Source organism: Scatophagus argus, chromosome 2 (assembly GCF_020382885.2).
Source record: "Scatophagus argus isolate fScaArg1 chromosome 2, fScaArg1.pri, whole genome shotgun sequence".
In the NCBI taxonomy this organism is placed as follows: Eukaryota; Metazoa; Chordata; class Actinopteri; family Scatophagidae; genus Scatophagus; species Scatophagus argus.
In genome coordinates, this window is record NC_058494.1 from 18,032,227 (window position 1) to 18,051,337 (window position 19,111).

The 19,111-nt window shown below is 40.6% G+C and overlaps 1 protein-coding gene across 6 annotated transcripts in view; it reads left to right on the forward strand.

Annotated features, from left to right (window-relative positions):
- The first annotated feature begins 311 nt into the window (after nt 1-311).
- Nucleotides 312-19,111, forward strand: part of lrba (LPS responsive beige-like anchor protein) — a 176,795-nt gene continuing 157,995 nt past the window's right edge. For 3 of the 6 annotated variants that reach the window (XM_046415230.1, XM_046415250.1, XM_046415239.1), the window contains exon 1: nt 314-1,271. In XM_046415230.1, the coding sequence (XP_046271186.1) occupies nt 1,086-1,271 (186 nt within the window). In that variant the 5' untranslated portion in view covers nt 314-1,085. Of the gene's footprint in view, nt 1,272-19,111 lie in introns of all 6 variants that reach the window. The other 3 variants (XM_046415269.1, XM_046415276.1, XM_046415260.1) reach the window with 2 other exon arrangements.

Here is a 19,111-nt window from a genome sequence, read left to right on the forward strand (position 1 = left end):
TTCTTTACATGAGTAGAATTAGTACCATAATGTAACAGCACTCCATTATAAGTTAAGTTCTACAAGTTCTTCATTTAGAATCATGACTTTTTTTCCTAATGTGGAATCTGAAATGTAGTGTTCTCATAAAGTAGCATCAGTACTCGAGTACATGTACCTATACGTTGTACTCAAACACCAGTACTTGAACAAATGCACTTTGGTGGTGGTGAAATGTAAGTCGCTGAAACTGAATACAAATGGAGACGCTGCTGACTTTGACTGAACCCTTTGGGTGTCGGGCAAGACAGTCACCTGAGCGGCACACACCTGCCATTGAGCTGAATAGACTCAGCTCCCCACTGCGCATGCTCCGCTAACTCAAGGGCTACACTGTCATGGCGCTGACGAGCTGAAGCTACCGGGGTAAATCAGGAAGAGAATGCAGCGCAGCTGGGTTAACGCTGACATATAAGCAAGTCTGTAGAGTTTCCCGGGGAGGACCGAGTGGACCTGCGTCCTTCGCCTACTTCCACCGGAGCGGCTGACGGACTTGCCAGCACCAGTTTGTGAGTTTTTGCTTCTGCCGAGCGCGCTACCTGTCAAGTGTCCGTACTCAAGTGACAATAGCAACTTCCACTGCCGAACGGAGATATTAAAGTCGCCGTATCCTCGTTTGCCATTTGACCGGCCAGAGGAAAAACCGGGTTAAGGGCGAGCTCTGCTTTACTCGCTTCTCCCCCTGCTACCTGCAGCACTACTCCGCACGGCTTTTAACAGCATTAATCCACCCGTCTGCTATCAAGTTACGGACCAGGAGGGAAAGGAGTAGTTCACTGAGGAGCGAAGCGGTGACATTTCCACTATCGCGGTGTCAACGGCTAACGAATTCCCTCCGTTCGTGCGACACTTTCGAGGCTCATTCGTCAAACTGTTTTGGATGGGGAGGAAAACGTTTTGTTTGTGTGCCTGTGGACTGTCAACAACTCAGCTGAAGGGGAGGTAGATCCCTCTTTCTCCTCCGACATCGGCTGCACTGTCACCGTTGGAGGTGAACAGGTGCCTTACCTGTGAACGCCACCTGTCCCGTTCTTCCTTCTTTAGCAATGGCTAGCGAGGAGACAGCGGGCGCTGCGCGGCCAGGTGATGGAAAGGACGGGAGATCGGGCGCCATGGCGCTCAACCCCGGAGTGCCTATCAGGGGGATAAGGATGAAATTTGCCGTGCTTGCTGGCCTGGTGGAAGTTGGGGAAGTTTCCAACCGAGACATTGTGGAGACGGCGTTCAACCTGGTAAGCTGATTAGAAGAGCTCAGGATAGGCCTTAGATAGCCCTGTCACGGTGCGGTACTGACATCTACTAAAACGTTTGGAAAAGTCTGACATCATTCTCATGTGCATTTAAAAAAAGCGTGGGTGATTTCGCGGTGCTTTACGAGATTAATTAGAATACTTGAGCACCGATTGTTTTACTGTGACTTCAGGGTGAGCGGCAAACACTGGAAACTGTCAGTCACAGTTTCCTTTCTCACCGGTTGCTCTGATTGTCCGCTTTGCCCTTAGTTGAAATGGTATATCCTTTAGTTATTGAATATCTAATTGCTTGGTCACCCAGCGTTTTCAGTGCGAAAACTACTCTGTTTAGCCTTGCATATTGGGTTACAGTTCTCATTCAGAATATTTCTTATTTCCTCAATATTTCTCATCTTAATTTATATTCCCGTTACAAGACAACGCACACTTTTCCTCAGCTTTTGACTAAGTGACAAGAATCTTCACGGCTGAAAAGCTGTTGGAGGCAAATCATCTGGTCCTTTTTTTTTTTTTTTGTGATGTATTCAGGTCAGGCAGCGTGTACGCCTCATCTGTCTACTACCTGTTGGCCACCCTAAAGTCCTTACTTATCCAGCTTTGTCTGCCTGCAGCTCTGACAGCCCTTTGGCTGCAGGAGGTTTGAAATGGCTTTGCAGCTCCTGCTCGAGAATGAATGAAACTGCCAGTAACAAGGAAGTTTAGCGTGAAGGAGAGAGTGTGCTCAGCTGGAGCTGGGCTGGTTAGGTGAGAGGAGAGCTGGAGGTGGAACCTGCAGAACTGCTTTGTCACTGTGGCAACACAATGGAGTCTTTTTTTTTTTTTTTAAAAGAAAAGGGAGGCTCATCCTCCATGTCTGAAGCCAGAACATTTGCTCCAATACCAACCCCCACAGTGGAAGCAAATGAAACTGTAGTAGACCTACCGGTACTTCCTCTCATCAGGCTGTAGCCCTGCTAAACATAAAAGTGAACCAGCCACGAGATCTTTTTGGGACCCAGCGATTATGGAATTATCAAAACAGCTTTCGAAGCTTTTCTGTCGACGTATCAGCTGATCGTTTCAGCTCTAGCACTGAGCTGTTTCGCAGTGACTCGGTTCTTCAGTCAGTTGCAAGCTTATTGTACGCCAACAAACGAGATGATGCCTCTGGGTATTTAAAATTTCAGTCTGTAATTACGTTAATGAGAGTCGGAAAAACAATACAAGTGGTGACTTTAGATTTAGCCAGGCGGATTGTAGGGAAGATCACGTTGCTTTTGAGGAAAAAAGTCATTATTATTGCACAAATGAGCTGGAAAGACAGCCGGACGTGTCTTTGGACAGAAGTATCAGTGTGCAGCAGCTCAGCCTGTGTTCCTTGGCCTGGGACTCCATGTGTAGCACGATCAGTGTCACTTTAGAGATTTGAGAAGTGGCACAATGCATTTCATTATGCTCGGCCCCTTCCACACTCTATCTCTCATGCTGTCCACAATCCTCTGTTCGACCCCCCCCCCCCCCAACTTGAGTGATAAAATGATTTACCATATAGGCCAGACCCTTCTCTTTAAGTATCTCATGTACAGCATTCTCACCGCCCAAGTGCCACTCTGTGCTTGGTTAAATGCCGCATAGTTTTCTCAAAATGAATAGAAAACAGTGGCTGTGAACACTCGTGACACTTTAGGCTCGGCTTATTACCACTAGGATTCACATGCTTTGTTTGTTTTTTTAAAAAAAGCAAACCAGTATGCTGTCTTTGTTTTTGCCTCAAGTCACTATGGAAGGAGGAAGAAGAGTGCATCTCATAGTCTGTTTTAGTCAAAGGAGCTGTACCCCCATTTACACCTCCTCCTTTATAATAGTTAAGAGTTACTTTTTAAACGAGTGTCCATAATGGGTTTAATTAAAAAGTGGTGTGTCCTGAACACGCACCCACACATTACCTGTTAGCTGTTACCTGTTACCAGTTAGCCTGCTGTTATATTCTGCTCCTGAGAGATGCTGGCTGCCTTGTCATGTCTTCTTGGATCTTACCTGTCTTGGCTGACAAACTCGAGGTCTTTTTCTGAAGCGGAGCTAGTGCAGAAGTATCGCACCACAAGACATGACATGTTTTTGAGTTTCCTTTTTCCCTGTGGCCCATTAAATTAAATGGCAGGTTTACACACAGCCTCCCTTAATATATCTGCTGTGTTTGCTGTGCAGAAGGACAATGCGTGGAAAGTTAGAGTTCAGTGTTAACCTGACTTTCTTTGCAGTGGCTTTTAATTGTGTTTTATTAAAGCACCAACATACTGTTAGTCCACCCACACAGGTATTATTTATGTTGTTTGCTTAGACCTGCGTTTATAAACAACAAAGCAGAGCTCCATCCACTTTCAACCTGAGCTGAAGTCTATTTAGCCAGAGTAATTGAAATCACCTGTGTGGTTTTGCAGGGCCTTTAAGGTTTTATTACTTACCTTGTTTATCCCAGCTTTGGTTAATGTCAGCAAACAAAAAAAAAAAACATTTAATGAAAACACTATTCTTCAAAATATCATCATAAGGCTGGCTGCATTTGGTAGTACATATATATGAAGCACATATATATTTATACGTAATATACATTGTTTTGAAGGACTAATAATGTCTGAAATGTGAAAGGGCCACTCCCAATCCCACTGAGAATCAATGGCCTACTTCACAGCTCCGTGCAGATTTTTATGACTGTGATCTCATTGTTGAGTTGGTGGCACCGAAAAGAACAAATCCATATTGGTTCAGATAAAATACTGGGCAGCAGCTCCCAGCCCACAAGATCACACAAACTGATTATACAGTAAGCTTCTTGCACAGCAAAAAAGTATTGGTAAGCAAAGTTGAAAATCTAGCAAGCCAGAGGAGCCATTGGAGACCTATTTTTTTGGCTGCCTGTCAAGTCCAATGGTCACTGGTGTTTTTGCCCTAGTTTGATCTGCCACCTCTTGAGGAAAAAATTCTGGGAAATTTGGTCTTAGTAAATGTTTGGCTTTCCTCACTTGTCACTCTTTCACTTCATTTGTAAGGCATGTAACATGCATTCAGCGTGTGTGAGCTCCTGTGCTGTAAGTGGCAGCCCACAGTTTCACAGGAAACAGCATTGCATTGTTTCTTTGTTTTTTTTTGGGGGTATGAGTAACCAAAATAGGATGCTGAATGGTGCAAGGAGCAGCAAAGTGGGGTGATAAGTCTCAGTTGGGTTGACGTTACTGACTCATGTAATTGTCAGTTGACACTGAGGTGGGGTTCAAGTACATGCTATGCAGAGTCAACATAGTACTCCCATGACCTGTTATTTTCATTGCTTGTTAATCTTTTGATTAGTTTCACAATTAAACAATTGATGTCTAGTTTATAAAATGTCAAAAAAAAAAAAAAAAAAAAAATTGTCATTGCAATTTCCCAAAGCCCAAAATGGCAAAAAATCCTCACTTTTAGGAAGCTGTAACCAGCAAACATTTGACATTTTGCTTGAAAATTCCTCAAAATTATATATTAAATATTAAATATATAAATATATTATATATTAGCAAATATGAAAGTTGGCAACTTACTTTCTTTCAATCAGCTAATTGATTAGTGAACTTATTGAGGCAGCTCTAATGATAGATGAAACAGAAATTAAGATTTCCACAGTGAATGAAGGGACAAACTGGGATCCTTATGATAATCCTGTAACTGTGGAGTGATGATACACAGAGAGAATAATCTTTAGATGAACTTGAACCGTCATTTATTGAACAGTAAAAATGATCATGAGCTCAACCGAGAGCTGCTTCACTGTCACCTCCTTTTCATCATAGTGTTGCAGGACAATGCGGTCTGCTATGGAAACTGAGCAGTGTATATGCTGGTAGTAATAATTCCGTGAATATCCAATATTTGTTGTCAGTATTGGACTTCCAGTTTGGTCCTTTTTTTTAAAAGACAGCAAGCAGCTGACGGCAGCAACAAAATAACCAATCTCAAACATAAATCATGATGCACCTACAAGCGATAACATAACTTTTGTTATCACTCTGAAACATTACAGTACAGCTCTGCACTGAGTAGAGCAGTGAGTGTTTGAGCACTCTGTTAACCATTGACTAATGTAAAGCTGTCTGACCGTAAGCCTCACGGCTCCTCTGTTAGGTGACACAGGAGACTGTGAGTTTGTGGTGTGGAATGTAACTTTGGCTTTATCTGCAGACAAGGTCATCTGTTTGGCTGCTGGCTTTGAGGACAGTAATGGAAACCAAAGCTGCGCTTGCTCTATACCTGACCGTTACATCAAGAAGGACTTTAATGACACCACTTTCTAAATACATAGACAGCTTTGCAGCTATAAAAGCTTCCACTCTCCTTGGAAGGCTTTCCACAAGATTTTGGGTTGTTTCTGTAGGATTTTTTGCACGTTCATGCAGTAGAGCATTTGTGAGATCAGGTGCTGATGTTGGACAGAAAGGCCTGACTCACAATCTTTGTTCCAGTTCATCCCAAAGGTGTTGGATGGGGTTGACGTCAGGGCTCTCTGTGGGCCAGTCAAGTTCTTCCACACCAAACTCATCCAACCATGTCTTTATGGACTTTGCTTTGTGCACTGGGGCACTGGAGCCTTCCCCAAACTGCTGTCACAAAGTTGGAAGCATAGCATTGTCCAAAATGTCTTGGCATGCTGAAGCATTAAGATTTGCCTTCACTGGAAGTAAGGGGCCGAGGCCCAGCCCCTGAAAAACAGCCCCATCCCACTCCTGCATTCAATGACAAAGAGGTGTGTCTGGATACTTTTGTCTATATAGTGCATTTTAGACTATACCTGAAGTCCTCGCATGTTTGCAGGTTTGTAAATATCTTATGCAATGTGCTGAAAAAAGTGGACACTCTCCTTTGGTCTGGATTCTACGGGTTGCTTTCTTTGACTTCTGTCAAACAGAAAATATCTGTTTTATCACATTTGCTCAGTATTATTTTAAGGTGTTGTTCATTGGCTGAGCACACGTGGCATTTGTTAGATGGTGTGTTGTTGTTCTTGGCCCACTTTATCATCTGATCGTACTGATGCTGACACAGAGGATCCTCCTTTGAGATGGGCTGTCGTGAGTAAAATTAATTGTTCTAAACTCCATCTTCCTCTGTTTCTTTCCTCTGTCTTCGTAGTACCTTTCCTGCACACCATTGCAGGGAAGAATCATGCAAAGTAGTTATGTTCTGGAATTTTGAAAATCAGATTTTAAAATCATTAGATCGATTCACCAGTTTGAGTTTTGGTATCAGTGGATGTGGGATATTTTTGCTTTTAAGATTAAGATTTGTTGCAGTTGGGTAATGAGATATGTTACAAACCATAAGACAAGTTTTAATACAACACTTTAATTTTTTTTGTCCATGACTTTAAAGACCTTAAAATCATATTGTCTGACTTACATGTATTGGTATTTCGCCCCAGAGACAGTTTTGGTTATATGTGACAAGGTTTTTCTGATTCGGGTGAATAAAGGTTTATCAAATCAATAAGGACCCTGACGATCAAGATGGCAGCTCTTTTTAATTCCCTACCAGCGTGCATATGATGTAGACAGGAATGCAACAAACACACAAACTATCCTTTCAGCTGCACACAATAACACAAGCGGTAGGGGAGTGAGGGCGATCCTTGTCCTCTCTCCAGGCATGCTTTGCCCTCTCTGGCAGTAACAAAGAGCCCTCTAATCTGACACATGAATGAAACCCTATCTGCTTCCCTCAGTTATCTGTCGCATCAGCCCAATTAAACGGTCACACCTATTTTCTCTTTCTCCACTGTAGCCAAAAGCAGTTCTCGAAGCCCTTTAGGGCTGTTGTCTAAATAAGCACGGCCGAGTGATTTGTTTTATTTTCAATTTCTGTGCTTGTTGTGTTGTGACCTTTTTTTTTTCACTTCCCCAAACAAATGCAGGTTTTTTTTTCTATGGCCTTTGCACCGTTCCTAGCTGTAATATGTTATTGACACTTATCGCAGTGTCAACACAACAAGCAGTTTGACTAGCTGGTTCTAAAAGTCAAGCACTGGGGTGTCTGTTTTTTGCTTACTATACAGGTAAACAGAAAATGGACACTTCAGCAAAGGTGTGTCATTATTTAGCCCCCAAGCAGATCAGATAAAGTACCCACCATGCCTCAATGCCTGCTGTGGGCTGACAAACAGGCATATGGCCTCAGGATTCAATGCTGTTTGAAAGAGATGTGTGCCAATGAAGAGACCGTAAGGTCTAAATCAACACATACTGGTACTTTGAGATATTTGTATGAGAAAACTTGTGCTATTTGTACTAGTATGAAACATCTCTGGGGTGATAGGTGATTTACGTTGTGCAAATTACGCAGAAATCCGGTTTGAGTGTTGTCATGGGCGGCCCATATTAGACTGTGTTTGTTTTCAAATCTTAATTGGACGTAGTGGTGATGAAAACTTGCTCCTTATGGTAGGTTGGAGCTTAATCATCATGTCTTGTCCTCTTAAATTAGATATATGGGTTATTGGATTGTTTAAGGCTTAGACGTATTCAGTGCAGGCTGTTTCAGAATCCTGTGTTATATACGTTTCAATCCAGTGAACACAATTGTAATGATTTGCTTGAATTATCTGTAGACTGATTGTTTTGTATGTGTTTGGTAAACATGGAAACAGAATGTATTTTCTACCTGTCACGCTTTCCAAGAACTTACTGAAAGTGTAAAGAGGAGCCACAATAGGGCAGTCTTTTGAGAAACACTTCAACTTTTTATATCTTGATTTTTTTTTTTTTATTTATTTGTTTCACAAATCATCTCTCTGCATCTATGATTGCTGCAGTAACACGACCAGCTTTAGGGAAATGGGGACACAATGTAGTCTACTTCTTGGCCTACATGTCTCCTCTTATTGTTTCTTCTACAAACAGCGCCAGTTCGCAAAGACATTTTAACAGAGCATGACTGGTTATGCTGGAGGAAGCTGGGAACAGGAACTGTTGGTGTACACTGTCATGAATGTAGTTACTACAACTGCTTCTGTTGACACCACTCTTCATCCAGAGTTCCTGTAATTTGAGTCATTCCAAAGATATTAGCTATGTACACTGTGCTATCCTGTCTAGGCTTCTCTGACTGGTAAGTTTAGGGGTGCATAACCTAATCTTTGACTTTGGTCACCAAGCTCAGTGTCGTTTCTGATTAAATGATACTAAACTAAAAATGTATGAAATTCCCACTGAAAGTCCCACTGACTGACTGCTCATACATTGTGATTCTACACATGCACACGCTATGCAAACACTATCACTGCCTCCAGCTTAATGCGCTAACATGGCGGTTAAATTGGCTTGTTGGAACACTAGAGTGGAGCTTTTGGCTAAACAGGAGCCAACATTAACCTCCTGGTCTGCTATCGTCTCTTCACAGTAGGGGGTGTAATGATATGCTAATAGAGCTTGCCTGCAAGCCAAGTTTCAGTGTTGGATGCTGGAAAAGGTGTGAATATTACAACATAATATGTAATGCTGCTCCTTTTGTTAAAGGAGCCTTAAGGTGTTGGCTCAACTTAGCCCCAGTGGGTTAGATTTCTCAAGCGGTAAGACAGTATAATTGTTTAGTGAGATCACTGAAGCTTTTAACGGGTTTAATGCAGACTGCCACGTGAGTGTTTGATCTTCAGTGTTTTGTAATGCTGTCTTTTACCTTTGTCCTTGTTTTTAGGTAGATTGATTAGTAGTCTATACTGTAAATACATTTGTAAATATTTCATAAAGATTTACCTTGATTAGAAGTCTCTTGTGATGTTGAAATGGCTTTTAAAGGCTCACTCTGATAGAACTGGCAGTCTGGAAAAATCCACATCCCTTTGCATTGTGCAACATGGAGCGAAAACTTGTATTTACAATGAAATACTGTTACATTGCCGTAATCATTGTTTTTCAGTGAGTGTCAAGAGAGATTTATACTAGAATTTCTTCCAATGTAAGGGCCTGATGACAGGCCCTTGTATCCTTTACTCAAATTCATTCAATTTTATTATAAATCTTTACAAAAAGTATTTAACAAGAGCAATCAGAGCACGGCAAGTAATTATTCCACATGCCCTAAGATCCATTTGTGCACTAGAACTCTGTGTCCAATGAGCTTTTAGCAGTGCAAAGTACTAGATAATGACAGAATATCTGTCAGACAGATATCTATTTATTAGGAGTTGATTTGCAGGCTTTGACTGTAGCTTATAGCTCTGTTGGCAATATTATTACCAAAGAAATGTAAATAACACTCAAATAAATAAACGTATGCAACGTAGGCCTGTGTCTTCTCTGCACCTGTGAGCCCGTCTTGGTTCTTCAGTGAAGGTGCTGAAAAAACCTGGACCTTGCTTGAACCTGACTGCTAACTCGTAGATGGTTTCTCTACCCTTGATCTGCTTTCACACACACACACACACACACACTGTATCAGCATCTCATCTGTTGCCAGGGTCTGACATGCAACCTGTGGGGAATACAAGCAACCCATAAGAGATGCAGCCCATAAATACGTACTGCGCAATCAGAAGTTGACATGCTTTTTACTGTTGAAAATGTTCTGCTTCTGTCTCAGTATCTTAAAGATTTGAGATTTCTGACTAGACTTTTTTTTTTTTTAATCAGTCCAATAAAGTTTTGGCAATCAGTCTCAAAGTAATAAACTTTCTTTTACTTCTACTCTTACTTTCCACAAATAAAACTTTCTTATAAATCTGTGCCTTGCAGCTAACCACTAGCTACTTTACTGCAACATCTTGTGCACCACAAAAGGAAACACCACTGTTGTGCTGTGATGCTGTGGTAATACCAGCCACTAACATAGTAACGGATATCAAAATAACTTCTGCAGCTGAAGCTTTGTTATTTTGATTTCATTCTTTGTCAGCCTGAAATAATTAAGTCCATTTTGCAGTTTCTTGAAGTAGCAGGCTTTGCTTGAGGATAAGGAGGAGGAGGATGAGGCTGAAGAGAGGTTGTGAAAGGTGGAGGAGTGTGCTCGGCCCAAACTGATTAAGTTGTTTGGGCACAAGGGTGAGTTGATACAATCCACACCCAGATAATTGATCATCTGCCAGAAACCAACTTTGCATTTCTCTCTCTCTGCCAGTAATGACTAGAAAGAAAAGAAAAAACATAAAGTATTTCATTATTTGAAAAAAAAAATGTCTGTTCAAAGGCATAATGGCTGTCAAATAGCTGTTTCCTCTTGTGAATCAGAGAACACAATTTGTTTTTTCACTGTTGGCGTTACTGATTTGTCAGGAAGTTCCAGTATTTCAGGAATGTTGAGCTGCATACAATCAGGGAAATAGTTGAAGATAATCAGGTTTGCCAGCTCCTGACATTCACCTATGATCGGCCGTGTGTGGCAATCCGTAACTGTTTTGATAAAGGTGTTCTTGAGGATACGAAGGGAGTTGCTGAAGTGAGAGTTGACCATAAAGTGTGTATCTTTGTCTCCCTGTGATGTTGATGGGACTTGTGTGCTTTGTAGAACTAATGTGCAGTGTTTGTCGCTTTACATTTTGATTGCATACTGTTAAATTAAAATGCTGAACACGTGTAAAACATTTTGGCGGGTATATTTCTGTTGTGACATCCATCCCTTTATTCAGGCTGGATAGATTTAGCTTATTATCTGTGAGATCTGGAAGTAAGGGGGGGCGCATTCTCAAGACCATCTGCATTGAAATGTGCATTCTAATGACTTCTAGTTATCAACTTCAAAGACACTGAAACATTTTGGTATTACGAGCAACAACTTGTCAGGATATTTGGTCTGACAGTGTTTGATAAGACAAATGTTCGCTTTTCCTTTCGACTGCGTGGCTTCTAACACTTACATAATACTGGAGGAGTGTTAAAATAATAGATTTACTGACCCGTTTCACTCAGCACAAATTCCCATCGCAAGTTACTTCACGGATTTGGGGGAGGGGATATTTACATTGTTAATGGTGTGTTGTGTGACAACTGCTTGAATAATAAACCACAGTAGCATCCTATTGTATACAATATCTCATCCTGCCATAATTCGTGTCAAACAAACAACCAGGAGTCCTTTTTAGATGCCAAAAGAATGATGCAGTAACCCATAAACCACGCCTGTCATAACGTCAGGCAGTGCCATCATACATCCACAGCACCATCAGACAGGCAGCACCTGGTCGCAAGCTACTGAAAGTAAATGTTAAAAGGTCGTGTGTGTTCATGTTGGAACATCACTGGGATTATCAGTTTGGCATCTTACATCACGGATGTTTCATTGAATTATGCCCAAGTCGTCAAGGTTCAACAGAGAGTTTCTGTGTCCCAGAGGCAAAACATCCAAAAACATGACTGTGTCCTGCTTTTTCCAAGACTAAGCTGGTATTTATACAATCAGCACAGCACAATATGTTTGTTGCTTGGTTCCAGTTCATTTCTTTATACATTATGAAAGTCAAGCTTTAGAGATTTATACTTCAACTGCTTGAACTAGATAACCCATGCATGTTTTGTCTGAGTGACACCTGTATGCTCAAGATGATTCACTGGCAGGTATTGTACTAGCATTTTCGCCCTATCGGAAGCTTTTAGGATCAGCCTTTGTGTATAAACCACAGGAAGCTGCATGGAGTGGAACAGCTGTGTTTCCTGGTTCCCCATTCAGTTTCCCTCAGGAAACTGTTTAGCTGAGGTGCTCTGTTGCCCACATTCTGACACATCTCATTTCTTGATAAATTTATTGAGTGGATAAAGATCTAAACAAATGTGTGAAATAGCACTGTTGCTAATTGTAGTAGTTACTTAGGAGTTCAGGTTCATCCCACCTCAGCTGTAAAAACACTTTGAGAGACCCTGCGTTTCTTCTTTAGCAAATCAGATTTTGTATTTTAGGCTTACAGCTAACACTTGTATGGTAATTTAAGTCTTTTTGTTAACTGTCTTTCCATTGCACCTTAACAGGACAATATCTCTGAGGAAACAAGGAAGGAAATGCTAAAAAGATGTTGACGGATAATTTATCTGCTGAAACATCTTAAAAGCTTCTGATGAACTTCAGAAATCGTGTTGTGCACAAATCTCATCAGGTTTCCATCACATCATTTAATGGCCAGTACAAACAGCATGAATGATTAAAGCAAGAGAAACCTCTTTGAATATACACATGGACATCTGACTGTTGTTTGACAACAGACTTGAGGAAAAATGTGAGCCTGTCCTTTTAACGGTGGTCAAGGGTAGGTCCTTCATGTTGAAATTCTCATTTCACTCCTCCGTGCGGGCTGGAACTCTGCGCTAATGTTTATCCCTTTACTTCTTCACCTCTCTGATCCAGCTGCTATTTTTAGCGTGTTGCACCGGAGTCAACCTTCCTATTTACTGCTACTATGCAAACCAAGATCGTAGGCGTTACTGTGTTAAACAGTGACATTCTTTGTGATCGTGATCAAAACACCTCTTTCGATGTCTGCTGTCTTGCAGTCGCCTCACAGTAACAGAGAAAACATATTGTTCAGCATGAATTTGTTAATACTTGACATTTCATTCCAGACAGAGACCAGATAAAGATTTTCTGAAGTAGAAAGCCGTGCAGTCAATAGATCACATCCAGTATAATTTTCATTTTGAATATATCATTCCAGAAGCAGACGATTTAAGTCGGTTCAGTGTTGCTCTGGAGAACTGAAAGCTTAACCCTAAAGCCTGGACTGTGGTGTCTAATGAGTACCATTTCCTGACAAGCCTTTTCCTTTTGTTGATAGCAGCAGCCACCCTCTGCGGGACAGACAGTTCAAGTTTTAGAGAGATCTGTTATACCCCACACCTCCTTACTTAATGCTTTGCTAATACTTTATTGGCTTAAAGTTGAAACTGGTAAAACATGCAGCTTCTCACTTCGGTTCAAAAAAGTCATGCGAGTGTGTGTGTTTGCCGACACCACTTGTGAGCAGCCACTCGTCATGAGTTTATGACAAACGGTTGCTGTAAGTTACATTCCTCCCTTTTCTTTGAGGCTAATTCTTGCATTGGGAGAGACTTCAGTGTACTGTAGTTGAAACTGAGTCAAATTTTGGAGGATGGTGGAATTAATAAATAGTGAGCTTCTACAGGAATGCTGATAAACTTGTCATACAATCGCACATTATGCTGAGAACATGTGAAATAGAAGGATGGATGGTGTTGTTTTTGATGTCATCGAAATACTTTCTTGGCCAATTTGATGAAATATACTGTAGGTCTTAATTATGTAGTTGCTCTCCTTTTTCTTGTTTATGCTCTTTGTTTCCGCCATCACCCAGTGCAGATGGCGTAATACAAGATAAATGATGTGCGACTGCATCAAACAGTTCAGTTTAATGTAATCCAAAACAGCATGCCCTGATGCATACCAAACTTATCTGTGTTTTTATCTGCTGTTTCCTCCATGTTGCACCAAATGTGTGTTCTTAAGCAGACAAAAAAAGAAAAGTATTTTGATCAGACTACATCCAAAGCATTATCACATTTAGTGCTGTGTAAAAGTGTCTACGAGCCATTGTTCAAAACAAAAGCTTGGCAGGTTGCCCTTCAAAAGATATTCTTAGAAATCCAGCTATTAAAATATCTCTCTCCACCTACTGTACCTCTCCTCTCTGTCTGTCATTGTTTGGCTTTTCACATAAGGAAGGGAACATTGTGGCAGTGATGGGGAGGGAAAATGTACTCAACAGTACCATATCGTCAGTCTTTGAATTTAAAATAATATATTCAGCAATAATGAGGATAAACCTAGGAATAATTTAGCAATTAAAAATTGAATAATCACCATTTGTTCATTAATCTCGGTGTCAGCCTCCAACACGAAAAGAATATTTAGTGCCACTTCTTTAAAATATTCATGAAGTGTATTTGGAATAAGAGCTTGTTACAGATGAGTTGTGTGATGGTAAAAACAATATAAAAAAACAAAACAAAACTGAAACAGTGTAATTCATGGTCACTGCATGCATAATGGTTTCTACTTTACCTTCCACTCCTGCTTTGACAAATGTAGAGTGGCAGGCTCATCCACCAGGCGGGGGGGTTGTTTTGATATTCTGTGAGTATTTTCAACAACACAAGCTGGAGTAACAAACTGTGTTACAAGACAGTGAAACTACACTTTTTAAGTTTCTTGTCTTGGTTGTTTATTGCATGTAGTATTGATGGAGTCTGTGTGAGGTGTGACAGCTGCAGACTGAGCAGAGAGCAGGCTTTAGCAACGTGGCAGACAAATATTGTCATGAGAAAAATGTCCTCTTAATGTCATAACAGTTTATCATAATACATGCTAATTCAACGATTAGCCGCAACATTAAAACCACCTGCTAAATATTTTGTAGGTCTCCCCTCCTTGTGGTGCCAAACCAGCTTTGATCTGTCAGAGGACTGGACGCAGGACCTGTGGGAGGGTGTTTTGTGGTCACTGGAAACAAAATGCTGGATTTTTTTTTTTTTAGGTGCTTTGCATTGAGGGTGGGGCCTCCAGGTGGGAGGGAGGGTTTGGTTTGTTCTGGTGCATCACGCAGATTCTTGGTCAGGTTGAGATCTGGGGAGTCTGCAGGTTGTTGTTGTGGTCCTTGAAACACCCCTGAGCTGTTTTCAGAACATGAAGAGGTGCATCATCCAGCTGAGAGGAGGCTGCTGCTGATGGGAGGAGCCGTTGCTATGGGGTGTGTGTGTATTTTGGTCTGCAGTGTTTAGGTGGGTGGTGCGTGTCAAAGAACATCCACATCATTGCCAGAACCCAGTGTTTTCCCCATAGAACATTGCATTGTGAACAGGTGCTTAATGTTCTTCACTACTCCTGTCAATATTTTTAATGTTGTGGCTTATTGGTGTATATTACTATTTAATTTTGTAATGCAAATTAAAAGCTTAGTAGATATGACATTAGGATTTTCTGAGAGTATTACAAAATAAATTCCAGTCCTTGAATTTTACTGCAAATTTCAGTGCTGAAGTTCTCTTTAATAGCTCATTGTGATGTTCTTTTCAAGTGGAATTGTCCCACATTTTCTTTCATTGTTTGCTCTCTGCTACGCTTCAGTGTGTATTTGCCTACTTTTGAAGTTGTTGGACTTCTGTTTCCTGACATGTAATTAGCTGGTGGAAAGAGACTCCACTGACCAGTTGTGTCAGATATTTTTTTCCTTAGATGTTGTCATATAAAGAAGAAAAAAAATATCAGTTTTCTTTTATAGCACAGTTTTCTTAGAAACCATTCTTCATATTTGAATATTTTTATCCTGTTTTTCACAGTGCAGATCCATGAATCATGAACATTAGCTCAATTAAAACCAGTCCTGGAGTGAAAATGCCTTCAACTGATATAATCTTTGAAATTAATTTGCATGATATAATGAATGCCTTTCTCCTCACCATTTCCTCTCAGCAACTCCATCAGAAGCTTATTCTCTCATATCAGCCTAAGCACTAGAGGGATTTGAGTGGAACAGATTATTTGGTTGACCTTTCTATCTGCTGGAACCATTTCAACGTCTCGCATCAGCAGCGAAGAGTGCAGGATTGTAAAGTGTTGTCATATCACGAATCATGTTTTGGGTCACTGTGATGGATGTTTGGGGGAGGCTGGCTCTCATGGAAGAAATAAGTCAAACTTTAAGCCTTTATTTTGACAAGATGGCTCGTTAAAAGCGATCCAGTCACAAGAGCTGTTGAAAAAGTAGGCCATCGGTGTGTGTGGTGAAAGCATGGTCAATCCGACAGCGCATATGTTATGTATATTGTTGCCTTGATATTTTATTTCTTCATTTTTTTTTTTTTTTTTTAAAGGATTGAAAACTGTAGTCAAACGTGCTTATCACATAAGCTGACATTTCCAGCCCTCTTCTAAAGGGCTAATTTCACTTCAAAATAACATTTAAGTATTTTCGCGACCACTGAGGTGTCATAAACACACTTCCTGCTGGCCCTTGGATTAAGTCTATCCAACATCGCGCCATTTATATCTTCACGGTCGACTTTGTCCTCATGTCTAACACTCATAAACTGACAGTTAATATCAAATGATAGATGTAGTGTATTCTGATTGTTCAGAGCCATCTTCAAAGCCATCTGTCAAACTTGAGCAACGCTATCCACGTGCACGGATTTGTCACGGGCGTCGCTGTTCGTGTCTTCTTTTGTTATCTCGCAGGCAAATTATATTTAAATGATTTCACCCACAGAATTAATTGCAGTTTCATTAGGGACGGAACTGAAGGACGAACGTTAACATGGACACACACACAGTACAGTACACAATGGATAAAGGATCTCATCACCCTGCAGCCGTGGCTTGGCATCATCAGTGTTTCTGCCTGTTACTTTTAGCTGGGTAATTTCCTCCCCTTTGGTACAAAATGGCCATCATTTGTTACTTTCTCTCCTCTATGGCATCACATGGCTCTCTGTAGTGACTTTTAGGAGTTTTTTTTTTCCCTTTGGTCAAATAGCTCTGTTCTTTGTCTAAACCTTTACTTGTTCTATTCTCAGACTCAATTTCTTGCTCACTGCCAAAACATGTGGTGTGGTTTGCCCAGGTTTTAAGCAAATTCAGGCGAAATAAAAGGTGAATCAGTGCGTATTACCAATATACGAATATAGTCATTTGACAAGATTATATAAATTCAGCACCAGTAACTCTGTTATATTTTCTTTCCTACTGTGTGTACCCTGTGTTTTTTTTTGAATTGGCAATAAGGGTAAAAGAGGGGACAGTGGCGTTCAACAAGGACCCTTGTAATGACAATGTAATCACAGTGGGGATGCGGCAGTTCCATACACCCTCGAAACCTCAGTTCTCTCTCTTTTTTTTAATGCTTTCTAGTTGAATGGAGGCTTTAAATGATGAGTGGCAGATAGATGTGAATGCTTTGTGAACATGTAAAGCGACAAGGTCGGTACCAAATAAATGGTTACCATCTGGCTTTACTGTATTCTCTCTCTCTTCTCTTCTCCACTCCAGTCAAGTTGAAAGCATTTTGGCAATAGCTTGTCATTTTTTTTTTTTGGTGACATTTATGGTCTCAGTATTTTTTTGTTTTTTAAATTAAAATGAATGATTTACACAAAAAAGTTGGATGGAACGGCACTGATGTTAACAACTTTATTTTAAATCTCTATTATATAGCCGATGAAACACTTTTTGTTTAATTAGGTTGCATGCTGTCCGTGTGCCAGAAATATTAACCTCATGTCAGACATTGCAATTGCTCACACTAGATTTCAAATCTCAACTTCTGAAGAAGCCAAACACTGCCATTTGTTCTGGCTGTCAGGCAGCCTGAAATACAAGGTTAGCTCATTCCATATATAAAATTTCTGGTTGTGGGGGTACCATTCAGCCCCGCCATCCTCCAATGTAGTTCTCCATGGAGACCATAGAAGCCTGTTTGTGCTTTGTGTTACGGCCCAGTGGTTGCTTGGCCGCTCAGCCATGATTAATTCAGGCGGGCCTCAGGGGAGAACAGCCAGGCTGGGTTACCCAACCAGGGATCTGGTGTCTAACCTGAGCTGCAGTACTCCTCCTTGGCAGGAGCTGAGGCTGGAGCTGGCAACCCTTCACACCTGTTCCTGAAATAGAGCAATGTAAATGATTGAATTGAACAGCTTAAGAAATTTGAAATGCTGTAAACCTCTTTGCCATGCATCAGTAGACATGTTGAATGTCCTCATTCAGCTATAGGAAATTGCAGTTAGTTTTTAATTTACATCAATGTTCAAAGTATTGCAGTTCATTAGTGGTGGAATAATTCAATCTGCTTTTAAAATGAGGGATGCTGAATGTTCATTGCTGTAGTTTGCACCCAGTAGCAGCGTGGAGATAACCAGCTGCTGTGAGGTTTCAGACCAGTTGTACGCATGTAGTCTGATTCAGCTGGCACAGACGGTAAAGGTGGCACATGGTCCAGGTTTGGAACAGAGTGCTACCTGAGATAAAGTACATTTGAATATGAAAGTTAATTTTTTGTTTCCACAGGCTCATTTCTATCAGAAAATGCCCAAGTGTAGAAACTCTGGGAGGTGCACTCATGGATTTAAGCTTTTCAGATATGCCTGGCACTGTACATTTTCTTTTGATTTGTATTTCAATATTGGGATAATAAAAAAGACAAAAATCAACAAAACAACTCATTAACAACCTCTCCAAATGCACTCTTTTGCAAAGACTTTTTAGAAAGCATGTCACAATGGATTTTTAAATCCCAGCTGATGCTGAAAGAGCCAACACGTTCTGTAATGACAGATAATACCAGACTTGACAGGTCTTTTGTCTTAGTTATTAAATAACACACACTCACAGATTACAGCCATAGTTGTATTATTGTGTTTGAATTCCAGGTCAGCTATCAGTCTTTCACGCATTATGTTAAGATTGCCTATGAGGAAGTTGTGTTTTATTTCAACACTTGAGTCATTAATGGTTGGGTTTGGACTAGTGATTAGTTTCATTATCAATCTATTGATCATGCTTTGATTTCTTCTGGTTCCTTATTATGTCTGACCACCAGTCGAATAAAAGAAAGGAAAAAAGAACAATCTGAAAGTGTTCAGACTAGAGTGAATGCAAAGGAAGATGTGACAGATCATCAAACCTGAGAATCTGTAACTAGTAAATATTTTGTATTTTTTACTTTATTTTTAAAACCAGCCATTTATTACTTTTGGCTATCAACAGAATCTCATCATTTCATCAGCATGAAAATTAGGATGTTCACAAGAGACGAGACAATGCGTCAAAGTAATTTGTCTTAAACCTTTCTGATTGTAGGGAATGACAAATTGAGTCCAAAATCAGCC